Raw genomic sequence first — 18,839 nt, 5'->3', positions numbered from 1 at the left:
CAACTTTTCATTGCTTCTTCACATGGTAAAGAGCAGACACAGGAAGCAAGCTCTCTTGTGACTCTCTATGGGCACTCATCTCATTCATGGGGGTCCCACCTTTATTACCTCATCTAGTCATAATCACCACCCAAAGGGGCCCATCTCATAATACCATCACTTTGAAGGTAGGGTTTCAACATATGAATTTTGGTGGAACATAAACATTCCTTCCATAACACATATTCTCTAACTCTAACTACTTGGATTTTCCTTCCCACATAGAGCTTTACTCTCTCTACCCACTTACTGGAAGAGGAGTGATCTTTTTTGTTTCTTGAAAATGTTCTTAGATTGAAAAAAAAAAAACACCTGTTAACTTCTGCCAGATATTTATGCAAATTTTATAGAAATATCAAGATGAATTACAAGCAAAATTCTGGAGATAGATTGCAATCCAGATAATATTCTTATCATCAGAGAAGAGAAATAATGAATGATATTCTTGGAAGTTTTGACATTTTCTTTAGTCTATGGCTTGAATGAGAATATAGTGAAGGAGTAAATTATGACAACTGCATAGCATATTATAAGAGAAAATAACCTAAAATATGAAATTGAGGGAAATGTGTAGGTATGTGGGTTTCTGTATAATGGAGACACAAAGAGTGACTATGACAGGCTTATTAAATCAAGATCATGAAAGATTATAGATGTACCTCAAAAGAGATTCATGTACTTTGCAGTAGAGTGATCTTTGAATAATGTGATCTTTGACCATCAAAGTTTGCTGATGAAGACCTCTAGGAAGGAAAGGGGAGAAAGCTAACTATAGCATCTTCTGTCTATGGAACAAAAAAAATTAGCTGTTGTGCCCGGAAAGGAATGAATAACAGTCTCCTTTATCTGGGAGACTGGGTAGAATGGACATAGCCAGTTTTACTATTGTTGACCCAACATTTTCAAATTTTGATAAATCTGTATGTGCATTTGTTCATCTTCATTTGAGTTTTCATTTATTAAAATGTACATCACATCACACATAGGCTGTTGTATGTCTGAAACATAAATATTACTATAGCTCATTTTCCTTGTGCTCAAGTATAAACATGGGCACAATTCCTGCAACTCCTCTCCTTTGAATCTGGGCTGATCTTGTGACTTGCTTTATAAATGCAGTAAAAACAATGTTAGTTAGGCAAGCTCTGACCCTCAAGGCCCAAGAGGTTTTGTATAGTTCCACTCTCACGCATGTAATTCTGTGTTAAGATAGAGGATGAGGCACATGTGAAGCACAGAGAAGCTGTCCTAACTGAGACATCTTAGATCAGCCAGTCCCTATTCTATCTGGCAGCAGATCATCAACATATGAACTAGTTGAATCACCACCCAGCTGAGCCCAGTGCTAACTGTAGAACCACAGAATCATGAGCTAAATAATTGTGTCTAAGTGACTAGGTTTTGGAGTACTTTGCAATACAGTAAACACTAATCAATACATGAAATAGGCCTGGAACTTAAAAATGGTGGGGGCAGACAAAGTTTATTTTAATCCAATTTAAATAGAATATCTATTTTTGCTTAGGGACAAACAGTTAAAATTGAAATTATAAACAAAACATAGGTCATGATAACCATATATGATTAGGTTTAAATGTAAAATGTTTCTCTTTTTTGCTTTTTATTTTTGTTAGACTGAGTTTCTTGCTTTAATTACCATCTGAATTAATGTGTGAATGATTCCCAAGTCAAGCTGGAATGTTAGAATACAGCTAATAACAAAAAAATTCTCCTCCTCTTCCAACACTACTCTTACTATCTCTCTAATATTTCTGTTCCTTATTCTCTGGAACAAATTGAATTGGACCACAACAAAACTATACCCAGCTTTTCATTTTGGCTTTTCTCCATTGATGAATAGAGGGTTATGAAGTCAGAAATATAAGGCCATTTTCTTCTAAGATTTCATTAAAGATAAGATATTAGAGAGATTGAAGTCTATTTTGCTCACTTATCACATCATCTAATTCTAACCATCAGAAATGAAAGACAATAAAATAATGCAAAATAACTCAGGCCTTATCAACCATGGAATCATTTTGAATTTTTGTGATTGTTCTTTGAGCCCAAATGATTATTGCTAACCTTGGTCAAACTGGGCAGATTAAAAGATTCTTCAGCATACTCAAGAAACTGCTTCAGCAGGTTAATCTATAATAATAAAAGGGCAAAATGCAAATCGAGTGAACAACTGAACAGCAGATCGACCATCCAGATGACCTTCAGGATGACCATGCTATGACACCCACTGGCATCAGGCCAGCCAAGGCAGGTGTGATGCGATTGGTCAGGGGTCCGGCCATCACCCCATGATCACCCCAAAGAGGGAGGCCCATGCCACTGACCCAGGCTGCAGCAGGTGGGTGGGACCTCCCTCTGTGGGGGTGATCCATTGTGGAGCCCCGGCTGGGTGGGCCTCTTTGGGGTGATCCATTGAGAAGCTCTGGCTAGATGGGCAGGGCCTACCTCTTTGGGGAGATCAGTTGCTAGGCTCCTGGACTGTGAGAGAGCACAGGCCAAGCTGAGGAACCCCCACTCCTCCCGTGCACGAATTTCATGCACTGGGCCTCCAGTAAGCTAATGAAAGAGTAGGAAGCTCAGAATTCAGAAACGGTGAAGACCACATATTGGTTTCTTTATATTTCAGAATTTTTTAAAAATTAAAAACAAGATTAATTGTGTGCAGAGAGGAGACTCCTCATCTGTCATTTGAATATGAAAAGAAGTTACTGGAAATACAGAAGTCATTCTTTTCAGCATAGTGACTAATGGCAGTACCAAACCATGTAAATTCCTGGTGTCATAGTGGTAGCTTTAATGTCCTGTTCGAGTTGGCAAAGAATATAGATGCTTTTTATCTTTCTCCCTCCTAAGGTCCCACAAAAATAAAAGCTAGAAGAACAAAAGTGTGCAGTAAAATCCTTAACTGAGAAGAGAAAAAGTATGCTTTTTATTTTTACAATGTGTCAGCAATTCTAAATTATGCCAGTGATGATATCTTCCTCCAAAGAGAGGACCATGAGCACCGTCCCTCCCCACCTAGGTAAACCACAATAACCCCAAAATGATGAGACTCTACCGAACCTCTGGAAGTGTTTTATACCCACTAACCTGTCCCAGTTAGGCAAAATCATACTGCTTTATATCCCTCTATTGTCCATCTTAGGGACAACTGTGGGAACTTCCTTCCTGGACTTATGTAAATGTCAACAGTACAAACTGAAATGAGAATTATGTTTCCTATATACCATATCCATACCTTTCGCTTGCATAAATATGAATATATATTTTTTAAAACACCTGTATTTAAAAGCTTTGTATTTACTCTGTATATGAAGGAAACGACTTACTTTATTATCTTCCTATATGTACCATCTTTGTTCTTGGCAATTTTGACCAATCCAGGAAAATTCATGATAAAGCAACATATAGTACTTACCTCAGCACTGGAATGTGCCCTGTGTATGTACATTAATTAATTTAATCATAAACTATTCCCTAAGTGTCCACTTTACATCAAGTACCATGTCAGGCACTGAGCATGCACAGATTAATAAGGCATAGGTCTTGACTTTAAGGTACTTATCAAAAAGAAAACTAAAGTGAAGGTTATAAGTTCTGATAGACAATGATGTATTTAGCTACTTATCTGAATATCTTTTTATCTCTCTCCTCAGTGCTATGAAAACAGGAAATACATTATGCTTGGGGTTGTTTGGGAAAACTTCAAGTGAAATGAAAGGTCTAAAATGAGCTTGTACCATTGAGATTAGCAAAGCTTTAGAACTTGACAAATGTAGAGCTAATGATTGATAAGATCACAGGTAGAGGTGCAGCACAGGAAAAAAGGAGGAACCAGGAACACGTCTGGCAGAGGAGGCAACATACAAAAGTGGAATGTGGCATTTTTGTTTAAGGAACATGAGTCGTTAATTATCGCTGCCATAACAATGACAAATTTCAGACTAGGTGCTTTATACGCGCTCCTTTTTTTCCCTTTTCTGAATCAAATTTCCAAGTAATAAAGAATGCAAAGACAGACTGACAAGAGTATATAAGAAAATGAGGCAACTGAATAAAACATGGACAATTCTACTTACAAATGTAATAAAACCTCTATCCGAAACTATAATAAAAATTCTTACTTTGAACAGTAGAAAGCCATCAGTTCAAAACAGAGCAAGTGGGTCATCTGGCTGCCCTGTGATGTCTTACTTGTTGATGTGGGTTAGAAGTTGACTCTGTCGGGATTTATTACTAATGGCCAGGTGCTGCTGTGCATGAAAATGTCAATTATAGAAATGTCACCACGAAATTTGAGAGAATCTTGATGAATCCTTTTCCTTTCTGAAATATGGGCATTAGAATCAGAGGATTTCCCTTTAGTGCGATGTGGGCATTTTCTATTGAAATAAATTGATATTCCCTTTGGTTCTATGGACACAAGTACCGACACGGTGTTCTAGCTGTGCATACAGGCTTTTGATACATATTTAGGAATAACTGCTGTAGAGGTAATCTAAGAGGTGTAAGAAATGAAAATATTTCCCTCAAGTGTTCCAAGGTCAAAGTTTTACTGCCAAGTTTTCAATGCTGGGCTATATAGTGAAGATCTCAGAATAGCTAGCATAACACGGTATAGCAAATAGACCCCTTATGTAGTCAGCCTGCCAGTACTTTGGGGAATCTATAGTCAAATATATTTGTTATCTTGTCCTTGGATGCCACTGGCCAATTTCAGGCCCATTGCTCTTATTTAAGATTTGGGTCATCCTGTGTGAATCTGCAATACCTTAAATAGGGTCTAATTCATAAAGGAAGAAAGGAGAGAAAGGAGAAAATAAAAAAAAGTGGTGGCAGAGAGGGGACAGGGATACTAAGCAAAGAAAAAGTAACCACCTACTATGTTCCAGATGCCATACTAATGAAGCCAATGTAATAACCTGGTTATTATTTAACAGGAAAGGAGTGAAAGACCAAATAATATAGTCATACCATTTACACAGCTTTGCCAAAAAAAAAAAAGCTGCATTTAACATTCTCCAAGTCTATTGCCTGCTGATTGATGGGGAAAGGAACTAGACAAAGGCAGTTTAGAAGCATACCCAGTGAGGTCTGAGTGATGTGGGAAAATGCTTGCCAGTCAACCACACCTGGAAACAGATAATTGGCCAGACGGGCTTGGCCACTGCAAATGTGGAAAATCTAAATAGTATATATACTTCTAATCTAGACAAAGGAGCCTCTCCCTCTTGGTTCCAGGTCCCTGGCTCCTGTGACTTCTGCCGCAGGGGCACACTCCTCTCTGCCCACATGGTGCACGGCCATATTGGACTCTGCACATGGACTACTAGGCTTTAATTTGGCCTGACTGCTGAACCACACTTAGCGACAATGTGGAGCGAAGCTCTGGACACTGGCCTTGTTTCAGACTCTGCTGAACTCCCAGCTGCCCCTCTCTCAGACCGTTGGAGGGCCTGACTATAGTTTAAAAAAAAACTATGAACAAATTCCTATGCACACTGCACATATCTTATTTTGAAGTGAAAAAACAAATGTTTTCGGCGGGCCGCATGTGGCCCGAGGGCCATAGTTTGAGGACCCCTGCTCTGGACACTGGCCTTGTTTCAGACTCTGCTGAACTCCCAGCTGCCCCTCTTTCAGGACTAGCCTGGGGGAAGTGGGACATTGGAACCAGAAAAATATAACGCCACGCCAATAAAACCTTCCACATATCTATCCATGGGGGCTTCTGAAAATGCTTCCTTTAGCAGCGCCCCAAGAACTGCCACCCTCACTCCCAGGAGCGATCGAAGAGTTTAATTTTCCAGCAACACTAAGACCTGTGCCTATGCAAGTTTTGGAGATGCTCATCAAAATATCTGCAAGGTGGAGGGGGTCAATGGGAAAACAATAAGGGGACATGTGAGATACTTTCAATAATAAATATAAATTTTAAAAACTAAATTTCCCATTATACTGGCTCATATTTTACTCCATGCAATAGTCCAACACTGATGTCCACACATGTAACAAATGGTATTGAGGCTTCCTCAGCAGCCAGTCTTCTTTGCATGTGAGGATGGAGATGATTCAGCTTCCCCCGCATGGCTTTCAGGGCAGTCTCCAGATCTTGCCTGACTAGGAAAATCCTAAAAGAGTAGCAAGGGGGCTGAGGCCACCCTCTAACCTATCAAATCTATAGTTCGGATGATAACATCTGTTTTAGAAGAAGCTTTGCACAGAATGTGGGTAATTGCATGGTCAGGGCAGTGTCTAGCACATTGTCAACACTCGGGACATGTGAAATAATAAAAGTCTGTTGCTTCCATGTGCTTGTTATTAAAAAGGGACTAAAATACCCTCCTTCCTTTAAATTAGTTCCCGAATTTCAATTTTGTCAGTGATGCTGTTAATAATAGACTGTACATCTGTGATGTACAAAAGCTTTGCTATGGTTGATTTAAGGACCTTCATAATTTATGTATGGATTTACTGATAATCTAAATGTCTGAGAAATGGTTCTTGTTTTAAAACTCTAAATCCTCTGACTAGATACCGCACCCTTACTCTGAAGAATATAATACCTTGAAAAGTGCATTTTATATGTTAGGTACACAAAAGAGTATCGGCTAATTTGTAATTTTATGTAACAACATCATGTATTTACAGGGAACATATGCCATGGTTGAAAAGATACAGACAGACATACATGCATTCATAAACACTGCTTGTGTTTTGTGCAATTTTATTTAGAGTGCTTACTGGAGAAATCATTGGTTAACACTAATGCTATTTGCTTGGAATCCTACATTAAGAGAATAGGGATGATGAGAATTCAGTGTTTTATAAAGGCAGATTAATTAGCTAAACCTTCTCTTCTAATTAGCTAAACCTAAATATATATATATATATATATATATATATATATATATATATATATGAAATTTTCAGTAATGCCAACAGATAACAAAATCTAATATATGTTTTAGGTAATGAAAATGTAAGAAATTATCATAGAGATTTAATCTTATTAGCTTACTGTTTTACATTTATCGTGAAAGAAAAAAAGGCAAGCATTGTTAACACCCATATATGCAAAATTATCTTTTTTTAAATTCTCAGATGATTTGTTCCCTCCTCTCCTTCAAAGAAGATTATTACATGTAACTGAGGAGTAAATCAGTAGATAGAATACAAACATACCTATGTATTTGATAACTGTAATTTCACAAAACATAATGGTCCAATCATTCGTAGTGCTGATCAACACTAAGACAGAAAATAAAACTATATTCTTGCTACTTCCACATTAACTACTTATTTAATAAAAATATATTACTTTGTCCTACAACTGAGACTAGAAATATCAAGAAGGTGCCACGCTCACCAATCCTATCTGAGAAAATCACTGAAATTACTGCCACATGTTAATTCGTTGCAAAGTCTTAAGTCATTGTATTTCTCCAATGCTAATAAAGCTTATGGCAAAAGAGATTACAACAAGAATCACAAACCCAATTTAGTCCAACTCACAGCTGGAAGCATTTGATGCTTTCAATACTCATGTTGAAAAATGAGTTATATCATACAATTTTAAGCTCCTTAATGAAAACATGTTATCAAGGACAGTTATAAGGAGTCATAGCTGTAAGAAGCAGTACCATACTGTGAATTAGCTTCTGAGAACAGCTGGGAAAAAGGGATAGGAATTTTCTGAACTGCTCAGTCAATGGTCGCTTAGATTGGTCGTAATGGTGGTGGGAAGTTGAATAATAATGCCGGGCATGGGGATCAGTAGACAGTTCTTCACTGTGCAGTGTATTTAATGTTTGTGGCTCTCCCCCACTGAATGCCAATGACAACTCTCCCCTGGAGTCATCTTCTTCCCGCCTCACCGTCCCACAGACATGTTCCAGGGGAATGGTGCTGCCTTCCTGTGGAGAACACCCCATTCAATAGAGAATTCAGTTCCTTATATGCCACACAATTGAAGCTTTGATTTGGAAACATCAATTCAGAGCTATTTCTTCAAGGGCAGAGAAAACAGCTTTAAAGGTAAAAAATGCTTTAATTTATACTTGGTACCTGAGGAATGCTTTTTGCACAAAACCATTATTACTATAATGGTTACATGTGTCAGACACTTCTTTATATGTTAGAATGAACTGTATACAATTTCCTCTTTTTTTGTAATAAGTAATTGTTAAGCAGCAGTAATTTTATATAGTTCACAGAGCACATTGATTCATTTAATCATCACAATTGTTGATGAAGCCCCAATTTCCATCTTATAGGTGGAAAACAAAGATATTGAGAGGCTATGTAATTTGCCTAGGCTAGGGTAATGCAGACAGCATGTGGGAGAAGTAAGGCTGAGATTTAGGTAGGCATTCTGGCTACGGGAGCCAATGCCCCTGACCATCATACTCACTGCCCTAACACCCCATAACAGTGTTGCCTCTTTAGACTTCAGCTCCCAGAACGTAGAATCAGGCGGGTGAAGAAAGGGCTTTCCCTGCAGAGGACCCAGGTGGGAAATGGCAGGATCTCTAGAGGTCGCTGTAATTACTTCATCAGATGAGGGAAAAGGATGGAGCTAGACCTTCTAGTGAGGCAGACAGGAGGCCAGCTCTGAAGGGTGGACCAGGGGGACCACCCAAGGAAGCTGCCCTTCTTCCTCACTACCCGAATGTGCTGAAAAAGGGAAGGCCATGACCATATCTGCATTTTTGAAAGAGCAATCTGACGCCTGGGTGGAGATCACACGGAGCTAGTTACTATGAGAAGACAAGAAGTGGCAAGATTCTAAGCAGGCCATATTTAAGGGCAGAGGAGCAGATCACCTCCAAGTACTCTGAAAAGAACCTGGCTGCGCAGCCTTGGGAAGGTTCTTTCATTCTCCATGCCCCAATTTTCTCATGTGTAGAATAATAATAATACAAACTATACTTCACCTTTTCCCCACACACATATGTACCCTGAAATTTGATTATAAGTCTGATATAATTAACCAGACACTCATTAGTGTCTTGTGTCCATAGGACCACACAGGACATGGAATTTGCAGTTCATTCCTGCATTCTGGCCTCTGGCGGTCATGCTCCTACACAGCCTTTGGGCCAGATCCCATTTCCCTGCATGTGGCTGGGCCCCTGGGGTGAAATTCCTTCTCATTGTGACTGGGTGAGGGTTGCAGGGAGGCACTCACAGGGATTGGGGTTTGCCTGATAGGTAGCATGAGCAAAAACTTTCCATAAAAGTATGTAACTCAGGTATCCAGGTGTTTCTCATTCCAGGACTCCTCTGCTGGCCCGTAGAGCTCCCCCTGAGAGATGGGCTGCCTCTGGGAAGAGCGGTCTCAGTGGCACCACCTAGGCCTGATTCCCACATTCTCTGAGCTGCTCCTGATGCTCAGAGCATCCCAGCCCACCCTCAGCCTGCTTCTCCAACAGGACCCACCCTTACTGCTACCACACACCTGAAGCCACACAGCACACCACGGGGCTCCAGCTGTGCCCTGTTTGCCTTCCTGGGGACACCCACACTCTAATCACTCAGAGCAGGCTCTAGCACTAGCCTGCCAGTGTCCTTCCTTAAAAACAAACAAACAAAAAACACTAAAAAATCAATCCATCTTGTTGCCACTTTTGTTTTCCCCCCTGCTTTCTAGTTTCCTAATATAGCAGTTAGTTGCCACCGGCACTATCTACACCGGGTACAGTCCTGCTGGATCAGAGAATTAAGTCTGAATTTCAATATGCCGATGTTCTATTCTAACCGATGCCTATATAACTAACAATTTGTGCATGTCTATTCAAAAAGGATTCTCATGCCATGACCATCCCCCACACCAGCCCCCTCTCCTCTCTGCTTTTCTCCTACTGCACTTGATGTCCCAAGTATCCTCTTTGTTTTGATCTGTATTGTCCATCTTTTCCAACAGAATGCAAGCTTTGTGCAGCAAAGTAATGTTATTCAACACTGTATTTCCAGTGAGTAGAACATTAACCAGTACATAGTAAGTTCTCAGCAAACATGGTTTAAGGGAATGGATGGGTGGATATATTTATATAGAACTATCCTTGTCCAAAGATGTCTCAAAACCAAGGTTTTATCCACCAACAGTGAATACATCTAGTGTGAAACCTCCAGACCTCAAGGAAAATATACTGAGCAGGAGAATTTTCTTAAACTCTTTAAAATGTATATATTTTGGTCCTTTTGCTTATCAGCAATGAGGGGGAAAATACCTTCTTGCTTATCTACATGTAAAATGACAATGAATTATACTTTTCTTACCCAGCACCATTAGTTTCAGGATCATATGCCTTTCTATATATTTTAAAATCTATACCCAAATGTTTTTCTTTCCAATATGCACTAAAATCTGCTGTAAAAATGCACATTAATGGAATTCAGCAGAACGATTGGGCTAGGGAAAATAAAATTAATTATTCATGTCATCAGTATTTTCAAATGCAGAATGGTTATGAGAACATACATAATTATAAGTAATGCAATTATTTTTTAATAATGAAGCCACTGCTAAGGCTCATTAATATTTTTAATAAAAAATAAAATATTTATTCTTTGAAGTTACAAAATGTATTTTGTTAATTTTAAATATTTTTCATGGAAATATTTGTACACTCTATTTACATTTTTTAAGCAAATAGTATTAATTTTTCATGAGTATATTGAAATCTGCTATGAAGCAATAGTGGTGCCCAATATACACAAATACTCTTGCTTGAATATTAGTTGAATTTCTTTGTGAAACATTCTACAAGAATAAAATGCCATTGACTTCTATAGGACATTGCATATGTGAAATATACATCTCTCTGACAACCTAGCAATTCTTTTAAATACCCAACATTGGAGGAGGAGGAGGAGGAGGAGGAGGAAGGAAGGAAGGAAGGAAGGGAGGGAGGGAGGGAGGGAGGAAGGGCCTAACTGGAGCCATAGACTTGTTCCAATACATTTCCCTCATATTTGCTGATTCAGCTCCACTCCATAATTTGATTTCTTACTAACAGTTGCAAACATAGTCTCTCCAGTCAAGAACCATACTCTTCCAAAGCCTTCTTCTCTCTCCTTTCTTAAGATTTTTGAAATGAGATGAAAAACCCTATCGACTCCTGAAACCAGGTAAAGATACCAGTCAGTTTCTGTTTGGAATGTAAAGATAGGGCTTCACTATGTATTATTCTTATGAAGTATGATTTTCTTGCAGAGAAGGATTTATGTCTGTTGTACAAGAAGACTGCAATATAATTTCTAGACTAAAATGGGAGCTTTTGAGAGTAAAAAAGGGATACTATGAATAATAATTACACTGGGACACCAGGTACACGAGGGTGATACAGGCCAATCGAGAGGCATGGCCATGCTGTGTAAAAGTCAAGGATGAAATCTTTGCTTCATTAAATAATCACCAGATGACCTAAGCACCTCATTGCTAGAGACAATGAAATTTTGGAACTCAGTATAATTCAAGAGATTCTTGGTTCAGTCCCCTTGTAACAAGGTAGCAGGACAAAGTACAGCGAGGTTAATTAAGCAACCTGTCCAAGTTACACAACAAGGTAGTGATTGTGTTGAAAGTAGAAACCAGGTTTCCTGATTCACTGTGCTCTTTCCATCACACCGCACTCCTTGAAGTAAAAGGCATTACAATGAATCCATATTCTCTACAGTAGGTATAGAGCTTGTAAACTATTCTTAAAGGAAAACACCTAAAAGATCACAAAATGTGATACAAAGCCTGCACCAGAATAAATGTCACAATCTTGATCTTAAAAGAAATCGCAGGGTTCCACTCTCCTTCCTTTAAAGCCTGGCAACCAACAGGACTGAATACTGCCCTTTGCATGTTGGTTCACATTTACTTATGTATGTAAAGCTACATATATACCCGTAAGACATTGCCAAATTATACAGAAGTGGAGGGATCATTTAACAGCCAGAAATATTGCATGAAATTCCTCCCCCTATCCCCAGAAAGCTCTTAGCATCCTGAAAATCTTTATACTATCAAATATTTGCAAATCATCACTTTCTAAGATTAGCTTTATAGGAAATTTCTGGTTTTTTGAGATGAGCATGTCCTATAGAAACATTTATATGTTAAGTATTCTAAGTAAAACAAATTTTATGAAGTTTATATAATCCATATACGAGTAAAAGTTATTAATATTGTTATATTCACATTTAAAAAGCCATTTAACCACAAGGGTTGGAAAAAGTATTCTTTAGTTCATCATAGGAACCATGCCTTTCTTAAGTAAACATCAGTCTGAAAATTGTTCATTAATCAGGGAAGAAAAACTTTTCTTTTTGAAGATTTTTACTTTTAAGTAACAATGTAAACTAGATCTTATGAGATGACATTTTGATGAATACTATTTTATGTTCTGTGACTCTGTGAAAACCAAAAACACATTTCTCCTACTACTTGCCCTGCAGGATGGCCAAAAAAAACCTCATCTCATCTATTTGAAATGAATCCAATTTAATTCCGCTTGACCAAAAATCTGTTTCCATAGTTCTCAAACATGCAATCACCCCAAGGTACAGAGCTACTGCAGCTAAAGTGGTTCAGTGCTATCACTGAGGAAAATACACTTTGATTGAGAAAACAGTCCGGGGTGGTGTTTGAAAATAAAATGACCCTTGCTGGCACACAATGCAGTGAGGCAGTTGATAAAAGCACATAGAGATGGTTTGTACTACAGACAGAGTTTAAAGCAGCGGTTCTCAACCTGTGGGTCGCGACCCCTTTGGCGGTCGAACAACCCTTTCACAGGGGTCGCCTAAGACCATCCTGCATATCAGATATTTACATTACGATTCATGACAGTAGCAACATTACAGTTATGAAGTAGCAACCAAAATAATTTTATGGTTGGGTCACAACATGAGGAACTGTATTTAAAGGGCCAGAAGGTTGAGAACCACTGGAAGGAAGATGCTTCAGCTGACCTGCAAAAATGGGTCAAAGGTTACAGTCCTGCAATTAGCATTACAAATCACTTAAACTTCCAAGATTTTGACAGTTCTAAGAAAGATATATTGAAAATCTACATGTATTAGTTATCTTTATAATTGGAGGGTGATTTAAAAATCAATTGTGAGGTAAAGAAAATTCACAACAAATTATTCTGTTACTCAAAAAACTTCCTTTCTTTCCTTTGACTCCCCCCATATACAGGCATTAGCTGTAATCACATACAGATCATTATAAAAAAGACAATTTTAAAAACTATTAGTCCAACTTTAAGACACTGTTGCTATAATTGAATATCTGTAACATAGTAATCCAAATTATATAATTGCTATATTTGGTCTGTTAAAAAATCTAAAAATGTAACATCTCTATCTTTTAATGAAACTAGTAATCTTTTATTGAAGTCAATGCCTCCTCAAATGAACCAAGTAATTACTAATTGATTAGATCATTTACCTCTATGAAGCACTGCTGTCTTTAAACATGTTATAGCTTATAATAAAAGAGGCTCTTTTAATTGACAATTAATGAGCAGTTAACTGTTTTCCTTTTATATTAATAGTATAAAATACATTACTTTATTTCTTCATTTGTAGGTGTTCAGCTTGCAAATAAAATAGCTACTTTACACATTTTCTTAAAACATAATTTCTTAATATATAGCAGTTACTAATTGATAAAATACACAAAAACAAAGCTGATAATTTTTCTCCTTATTTTGGGATACATCTGGTTTACCTAGGAACTTATGCAACTGTAATTTCATTAGTGATGAAACAAAACTACTAAGAAAAATATCTGGTTCTTTCTAACTTTATTAATGGGAATGTTTCAACTCTGATTATCCTAGAATGCCCTTTTATGAATTATTTTATTTGAATGAAATAGTCTATCAATTGTTCTGTGCTTTATTTCTTCTATATATGATTCACCTTAACTTGCTTATTGTTAAATAAACATTAAACCAACAACCACAGTAACTAATAACCAGTGAGATATTGGAAAATAATATCAAATGGAGCTGTTGAGCAAGAATAAATCTGAAGTCAGAAGTGTTTATCCAAGGTGCTAAGTGTTATTATCAACAATGTTATAAACCCAAACAAGATAGAAAAAAATCAACAAAATACACCCTAAGCCACATGCTGACTAAAATGTATTATTCCATAAGGGCAGGTTTTTTGTTTGTTGTTGCTAACATATCCTCAGTGCCCAACCAGTGTATGGCACATGGAGCGTGATCAATAAACATATATTGATAAACATCATTTTAGACTGTCCATTTTACTTTGTAGCCAAATGCAGAGAGAGAGAGAGAGAGAGAGAGAGAGAGAGAGAGAGAGAGAGAGAGAGGAAAACGCTGCACATAGATACATATATCCATCACTACAATTTACAACTTCTGATCATCTCTCATCTCCTAGGACATTTTCTCTTCCTATATTCTTTCCCTCCACCTCTTCCTTCAAAATAAAAACCAGAATCTATTTTTTTCTTTCTCTCATAAAAATATGTTAATTAGTAGATAGGATGCTGATACAACAAAATTTGCTTTTATTCTCTAATTCTAACACTTGGTCTGTTTCAAACACATGGAATAAAAACAATTTAAAAATAATTTTGATCATTCTCACATCTTTAGAATATGGGTTTCTAGAGAAATAATGTATTTGGAAAAGCTTTCTATGGCACCTACTGAAGACACTCTTAAAAACGAAAGGAAACAATCTATTTTGGACCAAGGAGAACACACAATCTGACAATTAACCACAGATTATTGACAAAGGTAATACATGTCAATCAGAATAGCATTTCAACAGCATTCTAATAGCTTTTCATAAAATGTAAGCTCTATGAGATAGGTAGTTTATTTGTGTTCTTGTTCTTCCATGATGTAAGGCCAATTAAACCAATGCCTGATACATGTTAGGCAATCAAGAAGTATACCTGAATTGAATTACTAATATACTTCCCTGTTGTACAAATTCAATATTTAAAATATATTTTTCGAAAATTGTAGATGTAAAATTGAACAGTAAACTCAAGTGCAGTCTAGATGAAGGCAGTTAGCCACATATCATACAAAATATGCTAGTCCAAGCCAGTTTTTAAGTACCATATTTTGGGTCTTTTTCCTCAGATAACAGTGTGCTTTTCTTACAGACAGTAAGAGAGTATATCTATTGTTCACCATGAGAGCCACATACCTACCAACTCAAAACTTTACGACTTCCAATACAATAGACCTTTTGCAGGCAATTTCTCTAGGATTTTCAAATTTGCTTTCATTTTATTTTGATGAAATACCAAGCTTGAACAAATAAGGCCTTTCAAATTATTACATTAACTTGTTCATTTAACTTAAAAGTGAAAATCCTATGTAATTAGCAGATAACCCTCTCAGCTTGAGCTAGGGTTACTGAATCAAGACTATAGACAAGCAGTGAACAAACCAACACAAAGCAATTTATAAAAGTCCAAATCCCAAATCAACTTTGTATACACATTTCATAGTTAAACTGAGTGCACTGTATTAAACAAGACTCAAAGGAAACCATAACGCCTGAGATCAGAAACAGTCACATTTTAGAAAAATGCCCACTTTCATAACCACAAGTCCAACAGGAAGGAATGAAATCCGCACACTTACCTGGCTGATGGGCTCTTTCGTAGGGGGCTTTCCTCTTCTGGCTGTGCTAGTGGCCAGGGTGGTGGTGGTCTCCATAATGGACGTGGACATCTCTGACTGCATGGCAGTGGCTGTCGACTCAGTTGTCATAGAGGAAGGCACTTCACCAACCAGTCTCACATTTCCCACTATGGCGATGTTGGCATCATTTTCAGCTGCCATATTCAGAACTTTCAAGCCATTGTAGTAAAGCCCAGAGAGCTGGCCCTGGAAGGGCTGGCCCTGCTCTTTCCCGCCAATTATTATGGTTGCTTGGCTATTGAAGATTGTGAGCTGACGCCCTGTAAAAATAATATTACATACATGCAAAAATGTTGATTGTGAACTCTACTTTCTACAAAGGATGATAAAAACAGATCTTTCATGGGGTGGATAATGAGAGCAATAAACTATAAGAGAGGCATTTGACTCATAATTCATTGCTGATAAATGAGGTGTCCATGAAATGCATAATCATTGGCAAATACTTGTAAAATTCTCAACTTATTGTAAATGTAGTGCTTTTGCTAAAAGACCAATCAAAGATAACGTATTGTAAATCAATTATCAGTGGATCCCTTTCCCTTTTACCTCAAGATCTTATACTGTTGGTCTCTTAAGTCTAAAGTGTTTAATTTAAAAATGTGATGTATCTAGCATTTCAAGTATTTGTCCTTCTAAAATTACCACTGGTAGAAACTAATCTATATCAGCTGATATCTAATTTTAAATTTCTGGTAAAAATTTCATAATTCACTTAATTGGCCACAGGTCTCTATATGCTATTCTTTAGAAATGTTTATTTTTTAAGTCAATAGTCCATTGTTATTGAATTATTCTATTTTTTTCGGCAATCACACTGAAAAGAAATGCATGGTTTACACTGAGCATGTCAGAGACAAAAAAAAATTCCAAAAATATTTTTTCTGATTGGCTTTCAGCAAGTCTATTAAAACAAAATAGAATGAAAAAATAGCTTCAGATGTAAAAAGCGGCTTCAGGAATGATACACAAACCGATGGAGGAATTATGGCTCATTTCCATCAAACAGCAATCCTCAGCAACAGTACCAATATCATCAAATTGAGTATCCAGTTTTAGCAGAGTGTTCTCTGCTCATAAAAAGCATGCACACAACTTTAAGTTCAGTTTTAATTAGGGCTTGTTCCCAAATGCTCTTAGAAGGTTGCAAACGTTAAAGGGACTTCATTTTTGACCGGCAATCCATATTGCCCACTATTTAAGATGCCTAGAGTTTAAACCAAGAGTTTTTGTTTTTTTGTCAGGACCATGATAAAGATATCAGAACTACATATATTTTAGTTAATAATTTAGAGGCTGGAACATGTAATATAATCTATGAATGATTTATCATTTTGGGTTAATGCTTGATGTGAGTACCTTCATAGATTGAGTTAGTGGATTATATTTAACAGTCCCTTTAACCTTAAATTAACAGGGTAAGATTATTAAACAGCTGGTACGTCTAAAAATGTATAGAAATTATTATACAAGGTATGCAAATATTGCTATCTGTATTTTACTGTTTTAAATTTGTTTTTAATTTAGTTTTACGGAAAATTTATTTTTTATGTTTATTAGTGTTACAATGAAGTACTACTTGGTTATGTTCAAATTATTTTTTTATTTGAAGTTTTAATCAATGTTTTTTACCTTTGTCGAGTAGCCATTCATCAACTACTCGACCAAGTCGATATGGAATTCGCTGTCTAGCAATCGCCAGGCGCTCGTTATCATTGTTTCCTTTAAAGTTTAAAGAGACATTTCATTGGTTAAAATCTGTAAGGTCAAAGGTTAAAAGTTAATACTTAAAGCTTGAGCTATACAATTGCCACATGATTTTTTGAAATTTGGAATTTTAAAAAGTGCTACCTAGAACATTTCATGTTTCAGACTTGTCATTCATTCATTTATTTTATTTTAGCAAACAAAATTATTCCTATGTTAATTGAAAATTAGAAATCTGCATTTGAGCTAGGTTATTAAACTTATGTTATAGACAGACCCGAACAACCAATTTAAACAGCATATAATAGCTTTACAAAAAATGACCATTGATCTCAGGGTTTTGTCTTTTTGATGTTTCTTATTAACTAGTTAAACATGTTCAGGTGAAACAGGTTTAAGTTTTCAAAATACATTCAACCTCTTATTCCAGATTAGTAATTTATGAACACCAAACTTAATAACAACTTTGGCACACTGAAGCATCTGAAATAGGCCTACCATACTTTATGTCCTCGTCAGAAAATAGAAATTCGTATTCATCTCATTTAACGAAACCACAGAGACTGGATAGTTATTGTATATTCCATACAAATTAGTTTATCAATCGCTTGGACATCACAAGAGAATATATCTTGCATCATCCAAATACGTTATTATAGGAAAAGGCTTTGACAAAAGTGACTTTGAGTGCCCTTCAGTTTCGTTTAAAGCTTAACATGTTGAAATGTATAGCAATTTGAAAAAAAAGTAATATGTATGTTTTATATCCTCAAATGTTTGCTTTTACATTAAGCTAATCTAAAGAAGGCATGATAGCTTAAGGAACAAATACTGGTATAAGCCTCAAACAGTGGTCCCCATGCATAGATCTAAACTAAGTGTGAGCCTTGCTTGTCTGAACAAAAATTTTTTCTGACAGAAACACAGTTTAAATTGACCTTGAATAATTCTTGCAAATAGGTGTTTTCTCGCTCTGTAAAGCACTTAGAAAGAATCTAAGCTGCCACCTCAGTGCTTAATCATGTATACTGGAAGTTTTTTTATTCCATAAAAATGAACTAACATGAAATTTTAAGCTAAGACATTTGGGCAATAACTCAGATAAGGACTAAGAGGTAAAAGAAACAAGTGGTAGTGATGCCCACAGAAAAGACTGGAGCAGTTTGCTAAGGAACAAAATATATATAAATTTTACTCATATTTAGAATAATTTATAAGTGCTTTCATGTACTACTCTTATTAAACACTATACTTATCACAATAAACCCACCACTATTTTGGTCACATATTTTAGAGGAATAGAAAAGTACTATCATTTATATCTTATAAATGTATCCTATGAAACATATATATATATATATATATATATAT

At 36.6% G+C, this 18,839-nt stretch overlaps 1 protein-coding gene across 1 annotated transcript in view; it reads right to left on the bottom strand.

Annotated features, from left to right (window-relative positions):
- NRXN1 (neurexin 1) overlaps positions 1 to 18,839 on the bottom strand; it is a 973,903-nt gene that overhangs the window by 94,353 nt on the left and 860,711 nt on the right. Inside the window, exons 20-21 of the mRNA XM_023746047.1 lie at positions 17,394 to 17,483; positions 15,702 to 16,021 (exon numbers count right to left, since the gene is read on the bottom strand). Of these exons, the coding sequence (XP_023601815.1) occupies positions 15,702 to 16,021; positions 17,394 to 17,483 (410 nt within the window). The remainder of the gene's footprint in view (positions 1 to 15,701; positions 16,022 to 17,393; positions 17,484 to 18,839) is intronic.

This window comes from Myotis lucifugus, unplaced genomic scaffold (assembly GCF_000147115.1).
Source record: "Myotis lucifugus unplaced genomic scaffold, Myoluc2.0 scaffold_6, whole genome shotgun sequence".
In the NCBI taxonomy this organism is placed as follows: Eukaryota; Metazoa; Chordata; class Mammalia; order Chiroptera; family Vespertilionidae; genus Myotis; species Myotis lucifugus.
The sequence above is the reverse complement of the archived record's forward strand: the minus strand, read 5'-3'. Positions and strand labels throughout refer to the sequence as shown.